Here is a 14,918-nt window from a genome sequence, read left to right on the forward strand (position 1 = left end):
CGAAAATGTATATCCTTTTACCTTTTCAAGAAGACAGTTTCCAGTAAAATTAGCATTTGCTATGACAATTAATAAATCACAAGGGCAAACGTTTGATAGAGTAGGAATAGATCTTCGCAAAGATGTTTTTAATCATGGGCAATTATATGTTGCTTTCTCAAGAGTTCGTTCAAGCATTAAAAGTTTTTCTTGGTAATCAACGAGATAATAGACACGTTAAAAATTATGTATATAAAGAAATATATATGTGAAATAAAAATATATATTAAACTGAAAGCTGTATTTAAAGATGTATGTTATAGTTAATTATGTAATTAACAAATATCATCAAGCAATTGCAAATATTATACGTCGATTTTGATGACATTGGAACCATCGGTTATTTAGTTCCTCGAAACAAACTAAAGTTTTACCTTTTTTTATATGTATAAATGGACATATATGGCGCTAAATGTATTAATTATTGCTCTGGAGTTCGCTGGATATATTTATTAATTTCTTTATTTATTAATTTTTAAATAATGTAATTAAGTACTTGAAATTTTAAAGAAATGAATTTTAAGAAATATCGTCGAGCAATTGCAAATATCTCTCAAAGTCGATCTCTCAAATAATACATTGATGATTTAATTTCATACAAACAATAATCTCCATTTGAAAGATCGACTTTGAGAGATATTTGCAATTGCTAGATGATATTTGTTAAAATTCATTTCTTTAAAATTTTTAAATAATGTAAAAAAGTATTCATAAAAGTACTCATAAAAAAACACTCGGATTAATAAGAAGCATAAAGAACAGCGTGCACGGAGAGAAAAGCATGTACTGGAAGTGGTGCGTGCTATAGATATGAGAATTTTTAAAATTATTACTTACCTTTTTTTTAGTTTTCTCTTTTATCCTTTCCTTCTCCTTTTTTCACTTTTTCACTCTTTTTTCACTCTTTTTAAAAAAATGCGTTTTTTGAACAGGGAATACGTCTGTACAATTTGACAGCTTGAAAAAATGTAAACAAGAGTGGATATGCGAAGCTAAATAGCGCGCGCGAAGCGCGCGCCTGTGTTGTTCTAGTATTATATAAATAATTATTTAATAAGAATTTTTGATTATTTAATTATTCATATAATATATTATTAAATTTATATTAAAATATTTAAATCTATAAAAAAATTAAAAAAAAAATCAATAAAAGCAAAAAAAATTAATAATATATATAATATTAAATAAAACTCTGCTTCCAATTATTCTGAAATAATACCCCAATAAATAATTTTTAAAAATGTCAGAATCAGTTTTACCTCAAAAAAAAAAAATAAAATACAATTAATTTTAATGAACAAAAAAATCCAATAAAAACTTTCATTAAAATTATAAATAAAAATATCTTTGATAATTCCTTTTTATTTATACACATAAATATTTTTGGAATATGAATTTTAGGGTTAATATTTATGTATTTAAATAAAAAAAAATTATCAAAAATTTTTTTATTTATAATTTTAATGAAAGTTTTTATTGGATTTTTTTGTTCATGAAAATTAATTGTATTTTTTTATAAAAAAAATTTTTTTTTTTTATTTTTTTTTTTTTTTTTTTGAGGTAAAACTGATTCTGACATTTTTAAAAATTATTTATTGGGGTATTATTCCAGAATAATTGGAAGCAGAGTTTTATTTAATATTATATATATTATTAATTTTTTTGCTTTTATTGATTTATTTTTTTTGATTATTTTATAGATTTAAATCTTTTAATATAAATTCAATAATATATTATATAAATAATTATTTAATAAGAATTTTTGATTATTTAATTATTCATATAATATATTATTAAATTTATATTAAAATATTTAAATCTATAAAAAAATCAAAAAAAAAAATTTTTTAAAAATCAATAAAAGCAAAAAAATAAATAATATATATAATATTAAATAAAACTCAGCTTTCAATTATTCTGAAATAATACCCCAATAAATAATTTTTAAAATTAAATTTTACCATTGACGTATAAAAAAATAAATATCGATACCATAAAAAAATATTTGGAACCGGGATCCGTTTTACTAACAAGCAATCATTACAGCAAAACTTTTATCATTACTCCTTCTCCGATAAAACACGGAGCAATATATTTCGGACACGATATACATAAAGAAATTAATACATTATACAATAATATAAAATTATATTTAGAATATAAAAAAATTAACCTTCTAAAGCCAAAAGACGAAATATATGTACCTGAACACATCAAATATTTAGATAACATATATAATATTATAGATATAAAAAAATTAATGGATAAATTAGAAACTTTGAAAGATAAATATAATAGTGACAACGACTATATAGTAGAAATTTCAGATAAAGGTCCTAGAATTTTAACATTTGACAAGTTTATAAAAAATAAAAATGAAATATTCATTTACCATTATTACAATAAAAAAATGATGAAATTAGCATCTATAAATTCTTTATATTTTTTAGGAACAAAATATTTGTTTAATAAAGATAAAGAAGGAAAATATTGTTTTGAAATGATAATTCAATCATACGAAATTATAGATAAGTACTTTAAATCTCTAAAAGTTTCAATAATTTTTTATTCATATTATACATCATCTTGTTTTACAAAAAGCAGATATTTCAATCTCGTGTACAGAAATTAAATTTAATGAAAATTTATAATAATTTTAATAAAACATGAATAGAATATACCAACAATTTCTAGAACACGGAACTCTTCTTGGAATTAATAGCAATAATTCTGTAATTTATGAAATAAACGATTACGGATCTTATACAACATTATCTAGTGACAATATTGTACTTGAAAAAGTTACAAGAAAATTTAGAACCAATATTTTTAAACTATTTGTAGAATATTGTAAAGAACACAGTTTAATAATATCAACTTTTATAGATATTACAATGTATTCAAAAGATAATGAAGTATTACATTACAACACTATTTGCAATAACGTAAAAAATACAAAAAAATATAAATTTAAAATATCAGATTATATAAAATATAAGCATAAAATGTGTAAACTGTGTTACGATGGTGGTTACGTAATTATGGTATAATAGATAACATTTAGAAAATTATTTAATATTTATCTTTAGTTTGTTTGTGTTCATATTTGACTTTTGCTTGAAAGTATAATTAAGTACTTTTTTTTTTTTTATTATATGAAAATTTTAAATCTTTAAATCCCTCATTTATTTTTCTTAAAATCTTTACCTTATCGTCAATAATTAAAATATCTGTAATAAAATAATTATCAATATCTTTTATAATTTCAATAGTCTTGGAACACATATTATCTTCAAACTCAATTGGAATATCAAAATCTGATTTTTCTTTGCTATTACCTTCATTATTGCTGCTATCTATCAATTGATCTATTAAAGCCAATAAAGTCTCCTTTTTTATATTTGGATATAATCCAGTATTTGAACAAATTTTATCATCATCGAGTATTATATTTTTAGCTCTTATGCTTCCATCTACAGTAAGATTAGATCTTACGTTTAAATTATTTCCCGCTGTCTTAATTGTATTTAAAGTAGTTTAAAGTCTGGTTTTATCTTCTTCTAACATTTATTAAAAAGAAAAAAACAAATTTTATTGAAATAAAAAAATTTAATTAATGAAAAAACTGAATTAATATCACTTCAAAATTAACAACATATCTTGATACTAATATAATTATATTAGTATTAATATAATTTATATTAATATTAATAAAAAACATATCTTTATTATAAAATAAATAATATGTATTAATATTAATACAATTGTATTAGTATTATAACAATTATTATCAAATATAACACATTTTAATGTAACTAACATTATTACTATCAAACAAATAATATATCTTAAAACAATATAACATTGCTACATGTTATTATCAAATAGACAATACACTTGTACATTAACATTATTAATAAATAATTTGACTAATAATTGATGACATACATCTTTACACTAACCAATTAAAAATATGGAACGTAATTTAGAATATATGCGTTCATGTGAAAATCCTTATATTAGAGAAAATAAGTACAATGAAAAAAATAAATCATTGGATATAATAAAGTTTCTATATACATCATTATATAGAAAAGACTACTCGATTTTAAATATTATTAAAAACAAACAAATTATAAAATATTGCAACAAATACTATAGATGCGAAAAATGTCAGGATATAAAATATGTTAAAAGATGTATTTATTATCATCTTAATAATAATATTCATAAACATTATCAGCATTTTGAAAATTATTTAGACAATTATTTTAAAGGATTTTTAAAAGAGATATATCTATATTACAAAGAAGAAATTATATATACAAGTATCGATCATGTAGAATACAATTTAAGAGATAAATATAAAAAAATATTTAATGTCTACGGTGATTATGATCACAAACAATTTAAAAATTCATTATTGAATAATATAATTAAAAAATGTCATATAAAAAAAATAGCAAATTGTATAAATCAAAATTTTTTAACATTTTAATGTACTGTATATTAATAGATAAATCTGATTTTAACATCATTGATTATGAAATAATTGTAAATAAATATTCTTTATTTAAAGATATCTATAAGATATCACATATACTAAATATAAAAAGAAATAGTTATAAAAACGAAAATATTAAAAAAATAACTTTTTCAAGCAATAGAATGTTAAATTATACATATAATTTTCATGATAACGATTTAAATTATTACCATAAAAATATGATAAAATTAAACATAATGTATAGAACAAATATAGAAGATTACGTTTGTGAATATGATAATCACATAAGTGATTATTTAAATATAATAAATTCAAAATACGAGTTTAATTATTCTAATAAATTTATTAGTAACAGCCTACAAGATATAAACTTGTAATAACTTTTTATATTAACTTTTTCTAACTTATATTTTCTCTTCATACTGTTAATTATTAAATATGGTTACTTTTAACTTCCTATTGTTAATTTTAAAAAGAATTAAATAAGAATATTGAAAATATATACTAAAATAAATATCAACTTTTAAAATATGGATATTCAATTAAAATTCAGTATATTAACTAACGAATTGGTAGAATCTACAGACATAGAAATCAATAAAAATAAACAATCATCTGAAATAGGTACTATCAAGGATAGAAAATTGGGAGAAGTTAATAATGTAGAATGTGATACATGTCAACTTACAAAAAATACTGGATGTAATGGCCATTCTGGGAAAATACCATTAGGAAATAAAATATTCGTACATCCAAGTATGATAAGCGAAATCAAAAACATATTAAGTACATTTTTGATTTCAAGAACATTGGGTGATTACAATTGCAAAAATATTTCATATTCAAGATATACAGATCCACTAACTCCAATACCAGATATCAAAACACTCGATATATCTAGAAAATTTTATTGTATTATGATAACTGATGGTATATACGAATTGATAAATATCGATTTTTTATAGTTAATACAGTTAAAAGAGTTAAATTCAATACAATTCACGAATATATTTTCAATAAGTGTAATAAAAAACAAAGTCAAAAGGACAATTTTACAATATTATCTGAAATTTTTTCAGAAAAAAAATAGTAATTACTTTTTTAATATTTCAGATAAAACATTAATAAATTCACTCTTTGATACTTTATCATCATTATTACTATCAAATAAACATTTTAATATCGATAATTCTTTATCTATAGATACTAAATCATTATGTGGATGATACGTTTTATAAATCGTCTTTATCTTATCATAATCTAAATCATCCTTTTCTTTATTAGACACATTATCGTAAAATAATTCTTGAGAGCTTTTAGATGTATCAAATTCTTTAATTCCATTTTTAAATTCATCGAAACTTATTTTATTATCTTTATTAATGTCATATTTTACAATTATATCTTCTAATTGTTTATCTTTTAATTTTACATTTTCAAATATCTTATAGGATTTCTTTAGATCTTTTTTTGTAATATACTCGTTATCTGAAGAAATATAATCGAATAATACTCTTTTAATATCAGAAGACATTTATACTACTAAAAATAAGTTACAGACTCGTTAACTTTGTCATTGCAAGTATTAAGAGGAAGTATTTTGGAATTTAATATATCTTCGTCTATGTAAGTATTAAATATATTTGTTGTAATTGTAAAATAACCAGTTCTATTTATTATTTTCATAATAATATCTTTATTTTTATTATTATCAATGTAATAAAACCAATTGGTAAGCATGAATTGAGAATTTTGATCTATCATTCTTATTATCATTTATTTAATAATGTAATATTTCAAAAAACCCAAGTTAAAAATGAAATTCTATTATATTATGTTAATATAATAATATTAACAATGTCGTCTTCTAGGCAAATAAAAAAGTCTGATATATACCAAATAAATTTAACATATGTAGATGATTGTTACAGTAATACATTTACAGACGACGACTACAATTCCGACAATGATATACTAGTCACATTCAGTAATTTAAATATACACAAAGATGATAGTAATAAATATAATAATAAACTAAACGAAAAAATAAATATTAAAAAAAATGTTACAGAAAAAATAAATATTAAGAAAAACGCACCTAAGAAAAAATGTACAAAAAAGTGAAAATTTAATTAAGTTATACAAATACTTATAAGAATTCCAATATAATGAGTAAATCGTACTCATTTAGCTGCCGATATGACAAAGACTTACACGAATTTTATATAAAACAAAGAAATTTCTTCTGGACTGAAAATGAGATAGACTTTACTAAAGATATTAACGACTGGAATAGCTTAAATAATGATCAGAGAAATGTTTTAAAATATATACTAGCGTTCTTCCTTCACAGCGATAAACTTATATGTGAGAACATACAGACAAGATTTTCCAACGACATTCTATCTATAAAAGGGGCTAAGTACTTTTATAATATACAGACAGTTATAGAAAATATACATGAGATTGTATATGATAAATTTGTAAATATATACATTAATGATAAGGACGAAATTGTAAAATTGAATAATAGAATTTGTCTTGATCCTGTAATAGATAATAAAATAGCATGGATAGAAAAATGGATGAACTCGAACGATTCATTCGGAGCCAGACTAGTCGCTTTTTCAATAATAGAGGGAGTATTTTTTACTGGCTCTTTTGCTATTATATTTTATATGAAACATCTTGGAAAAATGAATGGACTCGCACAAGCAAATGAACTCATAGCTAGGGACGAACAATTACATTGTGAATTCGCATGTTATATGTATAGAAATAAGCTTGATGATTGTGATAAAATATCCAAGAATAAGGTATATAGTATTATTGAAGAAGCTGTGAACATCGAAACAGAATTTTATAATAAATCTTTAAATGTTGAAATAATAGGCTTGAATAAAGAACAAATGATTCACAATATATAAAATTTACAGCAGATAATGTTATAGAGTTACTTGGATATGAAAAATTTTATAATGTTAAATCCCCATTTGATTTTATGGAAAATATCATATTAAATAGAAAAACTAACTTTTTTGAAAGAAAAACCACAGAATATTTAAAGGTTAATAAAAAAGTACTAAACTTCGATAATATATAAAACACCTAAAAATGTACAAATATATATTTTATATCTACAGAATATATATATTTCATAGTTACTATTAGACCAAGAAGACTGTTATCATTTCCCTAAATAATTCTATTATACATTTTTTATTAATATCTTCAATAAATTCTCTTGTTTTTTTTATATTATCAGTTATGCATAATATATAATCTGATTTCTGTATAATTTTATATATTATATTAGTATCAATTTCGTGAAAATTGTAGAAATAAGCACACGATTCTTTATAATTCAACGATTCTTCATTATTATAATCATAATAAATTATTTCAGGACTTTTTAAACTTTTAATAACATTTTTTATTTTGTTTTTATATTTCTCATCAATACATATACTATCTACATCAAAATTCAAAAAGTTTGAATATGTTATAGATCTTTCTATAAAATTAATTATATTAATATTATCCATTATAAATGAACGGAAACGTTTTTGGTTTTAACAACTTGGGAAAATGGTTATCCGAAACAGATAGAAAACTTAATATAATATGTGAAAATATTCAAGCATTTAATAGTAGAGATATATTTTCATTTTCTATAAATAAAACTTTTAAATTTAAACACTGTGATAATATAATATTACACAAAATAAAAACAAATATAAAATACAACGGATTTGTAGTGTTATCTATCGTAATAGATGAAACTGAATATGATGTCTTAGAATTTCTCTTTAATAACGAATATATAGACATGGAAATAAATAAACATCTTAATAAAATAAAAAATAAAGAGCTAAAAATTATACTGAAAGACGAGCTAGGAAACGATATGAGAATTCACAAAGGATATGTTTATATAAAATCCTAATTTCTTAATCGTATAATATAGAAACTTTTTTAAAATATTTTTTAACATTTTCTATCAATATACTTTTATTTTTCTTAAGTAATCCTAATAATAAGTTTATATCTAATTCCTTATCCTTGTCTTTTATAAAGTAATTCTCTCCGTCTATCAGTCCATTTGATAAAAATATACATGAACATACTTGAGATAAAGTACTATCACTTATATATATTTCATCGTAGCTTTTTTTAGAATTTCTATGAAATTTCTCTCTAATGTTACTTCCATCATAAATATATAATGTATGATCGAAATTTAAAATACTTTCCTCTATAATATTGAAAATAATATCAATTATTTTTACTATAAAATCAGTATATTGAGATATACTAATGTCAAAATAATGAAAAATATTAAAAGTTATTGTATTTTCACACCCATAAACATAAAATGGTTTTGATTCTGTAGTTTCTCTTCTTAATGATTTATAATTATTATATTCTTTTATAATCTCATTCTCATCTATTTCAAATGTATCTGATAAATTCTTAGCTATAATATTATCAAATGATATATTGCTACTTAATAATATTCCATCAGACTTTATTATAATATTCTCTTCCTCAACTGCCGGTAATTTAATTAAATAATGATACTCGTGTCTATCTTTCAGTTTTACTTGCTTTATCTTATTATCATTAGATACAATAAAAGGTTTTATAACTCTAATATTTTCAAAATAAGCTTTATTTTGTAGTTTAATACTATAATATATACCATATCCTATTTTTCTCTCTAAAATATCAATCATATAATCAGAAAATAAATACAATATCGAAATATTAGAAAGTTCTTTAATTATATCAAAAGGAGATATATGTAAATTATGATCATGAAAGATAAAATTTTGATTTAATGATGGTATAGATATATTATTGTTGTAAGTTGTTACAAACATTCTATTAACAAGTTTATCACATTGGATTTTAAGTACATCAACAAACGACATTAAGCCATTAGATTTTTGTTCTTTAATCTCATTAAATATCGGTAAACACGCGGATTCCATATTTATTAATATTTGAACATATAAATGCTTTCTTTATACTTTACAGTATTTTTTTTCATAATAATTTTTAATTTACTATTGTCACACATATTAAGTAGACAGAAAGTTAATAACCTAATATTTAAAAAAGCTGAAGAGGCTGGATTAACTACAATCAACTGTAAATATGGAGCATCGTTTATCGTTAGTAAAACTTAAGACATTTAGATATAGAATTTATTAAAAGAGACAATGATATTTTAGATTGTGAAAAACACAATCCATCAAAATCTGATAGGTATATATTATGCGGAAATAATGGTCTTTATAATAATAAAAATCATATATGTTATAGTATGATGTCAGAATTACTATTTAATTTATAAATGAAATTTTATAATTATAAAATTGATACCAAAATGAATTCAAAAATTAATGATTTAAAATTTATTAGAGAAATATTAAATGACGAAAACCGTTTTAAATCAATACTTTTGACAAGAAATTTTGACAAATATACATATTTAAGACAAATGGCATTTAATGATTATAATGCAAATAAAGAAAAAATAAAACATTATATAGAATATGTTTTATCGCAACTTAACGATTTCGAATCCGATACACTTCACGGAAATATCATGTATTATAATGATAATTATATAATTTTAAAAAATATAGTTAAAAAAGAAGACATATTACTAAACAGAAGATATATAACCATACGAGAATTATTCAATAACATTTTTGAAATCAAAAAATTATAATATGGTTATATTATAAAAAAATATAATATGATTTTAATATATTATTTTAATACAGTGCTCGGAATTAGTCTGAACATTTCAGCCGATTTCCGTGATATACGCCTCCTTTCCTCTCCTTACCGTGCGCGCCGCAGCCGCTAGGGCCAGCGCCGCCGAGCGTTAGGAGCGGCACTATCCGATTATAAGTGGGTTCTTCTCCCTATTTATTAAAATTTAAAAAAAATTTATTGAAATTTATTAAAAATAAATTTTTTATTTTTAAATTTATTTTTAATAAATAAATTTTAATAAATTTTTTTAAATTTTAATAAATAGGGAGAAGAACCCACTCATAATCGGATAGTGCCGCTCCTAACGCTCGGCGGCGCTGGCCCTAGCGGCTGCGGTGCGCGCGGTAAGGAGAGGAGAGAGAGGCGTATACCACGGAAATCGGCTGAAATGTTCAGACTAATTCCGAGCACTGTTTTAATATATAATATTGTGATAATGTAAATGTGATAACTGCAAAAAAATGATCTCTTAGAATATAGGTATATTTTATTTTTATTAAATGAAAGAACTGAATGAATTAATAGACTTGTTACTTAAAAATATACCAAATTCAAATAATGTAGATTATATTAGAAACAATTACAATTCATTAAAAAAATTACAAGAATATATTAAAATTGACAAGATAGTTCCAAAGATAAGTGAAATATCAGAAAATAATATACTTAAATAAATATGACATTAAGGATAATTGATAGTCATAAGAATATAGGAGAAATATTAAATAAGAATATTAATAAAAATTATAAACATGTAATTTTTCTAGATTGGGACGATACTGTTATAAGTACAAGTTCACTAAATAATTATAAGTTTGAATTTCGAAATCAAAGAGAAAAGTTTGATATAATTGAAACATTTAAAGCTTTTTATATAAATGATTCGTGCCTTGCATTATATATATTGACATACAGATAGAATCCATACGATGTTCAAGGAGAAGCTACAGAATTAAAAATAATGGAATATTTAAAATCAGATTATAAATGTAGAAGAACAGATACATATAATAGAATAGGTCCTATAATTTCTGTAGACTATGGATGTCCTAAAATAAACGTAATTCAAGAAATCATTAATAAAGATTTTAATAAAATAACTAATAATGTTCTTTTATATTTTGTAGATGATAACTATAAAAATATAGTAGGATGTTTATTATCAAGTAAATACGAAGATAACATGTTTATCTATTTTTTTCTAGACTCAAATGAAGACCTAACAATATCAAGAAATATAAACAAAAAAGCTAAAGAAATATTAAAATATTTAAAATAAAAATATATTAAAATCTATTGAAATTTAGTACATTGTTTTACAATCATTCCTAAGATATTTTCAAATTCTTCTATTGTCATCTTTTCAAATTGATAACTTTCGTCTTTAAACTGTTTTAATTCAAAATTATCATTTTTATATACTATATTATTGATTGATTTTATTTTTAGATTTTCCTTCGGATTTGGTATCAACATGAAATTTCTTCCTATAATATATTCCATTACTGCTGTAGTACTATCAATAGATTCGATCTTATCGTCATCTTTCTCTTTTTTTACAGGCTTAAAAAATTTCAAGTTAGAATTAACTTTAAAGAATATAACAATGGGTCTATTTTTTTCACTGAATACAGTCTTTTTACTTCTTACAATTCTTTTTTTTCCTTTTGTATTGATTTGTTTGAGATATATTATATTTTTATTGTCTGTATTTCCAAAAATCAATGGGATATAATCCCCGTTAAATATATATTCAGAGATATGCTTTTCAGTTAACTGTTCCTGAGACAATTTAGCTTTGACTAAATAACTGTCGATAATAGCTGCCATTACAATATCCTTGCCACTAGGTTTAATACTTTCAAACTTATAGTTTTTAAAATTCTTCTTAAACTTAGGATTTTTCTTTATTTTATTAATAAAAGTCTTTACTATATCAAATTTATAACCTCCCTGTAGACATTCCGAATCTGATGTGTCGTCAACAGAATCTACAGAAAAAGAATTGATATAAAATATTGTTTTTTTTCTATCATTTTTTTTCTTTAATATGTTGCGTATCTTAATATCTTCAATTAAAATACTATCGTCTGATTTTGAAGTATATTCCTTCATAATTCTATTTAAATGCGAATATTTTTATAAAATCTTCTAGTAAAATTAGTTCCTATAGATCCGTTACTTGATTTGTATATAACACCAAATATATCATTATATCTCTCTTTAGTATAAAATATTTTAATCTCTTTATCATCGTCAATATCTTTTTTAAATACCGTTTTTACTGATTTTTTTAGTGAATTTACTATTCCTTCCATTTGTTGCTTATCCATTAATATAAACGTATTATTTCCTATATTTGATATGTAATTAAACGAAAGTTCTCTCTCATAAAATATATTTAACTCGTGTGTTTTTGTATCTTTCTTTGACAAATTTGCCTTAGATGTTAATATAATAGGTTCTGGATATACGTTTTTTCCAAATTCTAAATTATTTAAGCCTGTAACTTTATCTATAAATATATAATATATATATTCAAAATCTTTACAACGTGTAATTATTTTATAACACGTGTTCAATTTCTCTTTTTCATAAGTCATATCCGTAATAGTATCTTTATTGTACATAATAGTACTCAGTTTATCTCATTATATCCCTTTATAATTTTAGTTTTTATTAATAAAATATCAATTAAATTATTTAGCCAATGTTTATTAACTTCCATACTAAAAACAGTTCAATTTAATAATTTATATTTCATATTTTATTTAAACTATAAAAAATCGGGATACAATATTTTCTCTTTCACAATTTTTGGTATTATAATTTTTCCCCTGCAATTTAAAGATTGTAAGAATACTTTACAGCATTTGTAAAATTAAACTTATTCAATTCTGGAGAGTAACCCAAATTTTCACATCTGGTACACTTCCATCTAGAATAGTCAGGATTACTCTCATGAGTTGCGAAATCTTCGCATCTAGTACATATAAACGATTCAATTCTGTCTTCCACTGAATCTGATAGTAAAGAGAGTAATACATCTGAAGCTCCATGGCACGCAATTTCGTCTCCCTCCATTTCTCCGAATCTTATTCCTCCTTGTCTTTTTTTTGCACTAGGTGCTTGAAGTAATTTTGTCTTCTTTCCTCTGTTTCTCACTGTTATTTTCTCAATAGCCATCTGAGTGAGTAATAGGTAATACTCCATACCCATAAAATGTTTATTTCCACCATCACATTTTATCAATTCGTGTGTATAAGGATTGTATAGATCAACCAAACAAGATGCCTTTTCATCATACTCCTCGTCTGTAAGATTATCATTATATCTCTTGTATCTATTTATTATTTGAGAATGATAAGAATCTAATCCTGTATTTGTCAAAGGTTGATAATTTATAAGTTTAATACTTCCCTCGTTGTCTCCGAAAGGATTCGAAGAATAACTACTGGTAAGTTTTATCTGATTGTAGAAATAAAATGTTTTCCTAGATATAATAGAAACGCTGTTTATAATTATATCCGGAGTTACCCCATTAATAGTATGAGGCAACATCTTGTGTTTCCGTCAATTCTGTTAATAGTTCTCCAACATTATCATATACGTCTTTCAACCCTCCTTTTGGATTATCATCAATGTATTTCAGGAAATCAGATAAAGTCTCGTACACTTTTTTTCCTCCGTTGTTTTTTATTTTTTCATTCAGTTTATTTGTAAATTTCTTCTTGTAATATATATTTAGTGGAACTATATCAGATATAGTATCTATATTAATATTATCTGATTCATTGAGGTATTTTAGACCTTTATAAAAATCAATATCTTCAGATGCAAAAAAATTATATTTTCCTAAATCATCATCATTTATAAAATTATTGATATCTTTATGATTCAGATCATTATATAATGATATTGGATCATGACTTTCGTTAAAATGTAATTCTTCGCAAGTTTTATTTCCTCCTTTTTCTTCTTCTATAGTAGAAAAACTATTAATAAAATTTATCAAAGGACCCAATTTTTTTATACTATTGTTAATATCTGGAACATTTTTTTTTGCAGATAAAATGTTTTTAAAGCAAGTTACATTTGGCAGTGGACTGACATCCAATTTGACTACTTCCTTGTTACATCTTATCATTTTAGTAGATTTAACTTTAAATCCAAGTTTTCTAAGTATAAATTCTATAAATCTTTGTTTTTCAACATTATTGCTGAATATTTCGTCGTTATTTACATTTTGATAATCATCGAATAAATATAGATATATATTTAGTATTTGGTAAGGAGATTTTAAAAGTTTTGCATTTTGTATAAATTTTATAGAACCTTTCTTATCAAGACCAAAGTTGTTTTTTGTACCGCACTTTATCTCAACAGGCTTTTCGATCTTGTCATCACATATTTGTATTTTAAATTTTTAAAGAAATCAAACATTGTAATTTTATCATCGAATGGAATTGGAATTATAGATATTAGTTTAATATCATTTTCATCGCCTATCCTATCAAGTATATCAGAAAGAGGATATGTGTACGTAGAGCCTTTATGATTAAAAATAGCAAATATATAATTT

At 22.5% G+C, this 14,918-nt stretch overlaps 1 protein-coding gene across 1 annotated transcript; it reads right to left on the minus strand.

The window, feature by feature from the left end:
- Window positions 1-13,180: 13,180 nt before the first annotated feature.
- Window positions 13,181-13,897, minus strand: LOC136997884 (DNA-directed RNA polymerase II subunit RPB2-like). Its single transcript, XM_067349283.1, has one exon. It carries the CDS (start codon window positions 13,895-13,897, stop codon window positions 13,181-13,183), a length of 717 nt encoding a protein of 238 aa, XP_067205384.1.
- Window positions 13,898-14,918: the final 1,021 nt, after the last annotated feature.

Source organism: Linepithema humile, chromosome 2 (genome assembly GCF_040581485.1).
Source record: "Linepithema humile isolate Giens D197 chromosome 2, Lhum_UNIL_v1.0, whole genome shotgun sequence".
In the NCBI taxonomy this organism is placed as follows: domain Eukaryota; kingdom Metazoa; phylum Arthropoda; class Insecta; order Hymenoptera; family Formicidae; genus Linepithema; species Linepithema humile.